General features: G+C 31.9%; 1 protein-coding gene across 5 annotated transcripts in view; it reads left to right on the top strand.

Annotated features, from left to right (window-relative positions):
- Positions 1–2,611, top strand: part of LOC106880342 (stAR-related lipid transfer protein 3) — a 68,701-nt gene that overhangs the window by 41,809 nt on the left and 24,281 nt on the right. For all 5 annotated transcript variants that reach the window (XM_014930224.2, XM_052966535.1, XM_052966534.1 and 2 more), the window contains one exon: positions 1,895–2,042. In XM_014930224.2, the coding sequence (XP_014785710.1) occupies positions 1,895–2,042 (148 nt within the window). The remainder of the gene's footprint in view (positions 1–1,894; positions 2,043–2,611) is intronic.

The raw sequence follows: 2,611 nt of genomic DNA on the forward strand, positions 1-2,611 counted from the left end.
ATGATGATGATGATGATATATATATATATATATATATATGTTTGTGTGTGTGTTTGTCACTCCAACATCGCTTTACAACCGATGGTGGTGTGTTTACATCCCCGTAACTTAGCAGTTTGGCAAATGAGACCGATAGAATAAGTACTAGGCTTACAAAGAATGAGTCCTGGGGTCAATTTGCTCGACTAAAGGCGGTGCTCCAGCATGGCCACAGTCAAATGACTAAAAGAAGTAAAAGAGTATATGTCATCATCATCTTCATCCATGCTAGCATAAGTTGGATGGTTTGACAGGAGCTAGCAAGCCAGAAGACTGCATCAGTCTTCACTGCCTGTTTTGGCATGATTTCTTATGTCTGGATGCTCTTCCTAACACCAATCATCTTACAGAGTGGCCAGTACTTTTTACGTGGCACCAGCACTGGTGAGGTCTGTTTTGGATTGGTTTTTACAGCTGGATTCCCTTCCAAATGCCAATCACTTTTCAGTGTGAACTGGATACTTTTTAATACAAATATTTGATATATATAGGAGAGTATTGTAGTTTGCTTGAAGCATTGTGTATTGTTTGTAAAGAATAAAAAGTTTTGAATGGTACAACAATGTACTATAATACAAAAAATGGACTATATACCTGTTGTAATTTAGTTATGTATAGTCCGATGATATTTCGAAAAAAGAAAAGCCATTGGAAAATGGTTTATAGCAGAGACTCCATCTAAGAATATCTGAAGAAGGAATTGTATTCCGAAATATCATCGGACTATGGATAACTAAATTACAACAGGTATATAATCCATTTTTTTATTATAGTGCATTGTTGTACCATTCAAAACTTTTTATTCTTTATTGATATATATATTTTAAAATCTTTAATAAAAGTTGTAATAAAGATATATATATATTAGCAACAGAGGCAGTATTAATACTGAGAGGTAATATTTATTCCCATTTAAACATAGATGTTCTGTTAGAACAAACTATACTGCAGTAGATAACTTGAGAGAAACTCTCATATTGGCATTTTAGTGCAAAATGCACTCTTATTTATATCACAAGTAAGGAAATGATTTTTGAAATCGATTTTATATGACTAGTGGGAAGATAGATATTAATTTATATATTATTTATTTTTATTTGGTGAGTATGCTAAATGAAGATAATAGGACCATTGTATCACAAGAAAATTAAGTCTGATAAGGAAAAATTTGATTTAGATTTAGATTTGATATATAAAAATACACTGAGAATACTCATCAAAACGTTTATGATAAAACTGCTGCTACTTAGTGTTGTTGTCACTATTGTTGCTATATTTGTTTAAAGAAATCATCATCATTATTATTGCTGTTGTTGCTGCTGCTGCAAGCTGGTAGTAATGTGAGTTGGACAAAATACTTAGTGATATTTCTTCCAGTTCTTTACATTCTGAGTTCAAATTCTGTCGTGCTTGATTTTTGTCTTTCATCCTTTCAAGGTCAATAAAATAAGTATGTCAGTCAAATTCTAGGATTGATGTAATCAACAAACTCCCTTACCTGAAATTGCCAGCCTTCTGTCAAAATTTGAAAGAATCATTATGAGTAGAATGTCCAACCAATTACTTTGTAGTATTTGATCATGTGACTTCACATTTCATGTCCAAATTATATCAGTTTTTGTTTTTTGTTTTGTTTTTTATCTTATCAGTGATTATGAAATAGGTATCAGTCAAAGATGACAATCGACTCAACTTAAAATATATAGCCTTGTGCTTACAAGTATAAAGTAAGTACATCAACACCCAGCTAAAGGAAATACCACTAACATTTTGTCCAGCATGTTAACAATTCTGCCAGCTTGACAACTCTGAGTTCAGTAATTATGACAACTAACTTAAAAATGTTTTCTTCCAGTATGTCTAATTTTGCAACTACCAGTGTCGAAGCTGAAGTCGGGGCTGAGGGACCTGATGGCAAAATGTCTCCCGTCAGACGTACCTTCTGTTTGATTGCAACATTTGACATCATATTTACAGTTGTCATTTGGATAATATACACTCAGGTATGTTCCTATTTCATATTTTTATATTTGAAAACTATGACTTATCACCGTTATTTATGTTTCATGTGTGTGTGTGTGTGTTATATATATATATATGAGTGTGTGTGTGTGTGTTGTATATATATATATATATATATATATGAGTATATGTGTGTGTGTGTGTGTGTGTGTGTATACATGTGATATATACATGTGTGTGTGTGTGTGTGTCTATATATATATATATACTTATACATGTTCTTCCACCCCTTTAATTTTCTTTGTAGTTTTTATTCTGTGTAAGTTGAACCTATTAATATTAATATCTATATATTTATACTTAAAAATTCATCATCTGAAAGTCTCCACCTTTTGCTTTTGCTTTCTCACATTTTGCATATATATATATATGTAAATATATATATCCTTTTGTTTTTATATATTTACATATACACACGCTAATACACGACTTATAATACCCAATCCTGTTCATACAACGATTGGGGCAAACTAATCGGTATACAGCACTTACTCGGTATTACCTGTATCCTCCGGGGTTTGGTTAAATCCAATACCCTCCTCAACCATAT

Source organism: Octopus bimaculoides, chromosome 3, assembly GCF_001194135.2.
Source record: "Octopus bimaculoides isolate UCB-OBI-ISO-001 chromosome 3, ASM119413v2, whole genome shotgun sequence".
Lineage (NCBI taxonomy): Eukaryota > Metazoa > Mollusca > Cephalopoda > Octopoda > Octopodidae > Octopus > Octopus bimaculoides.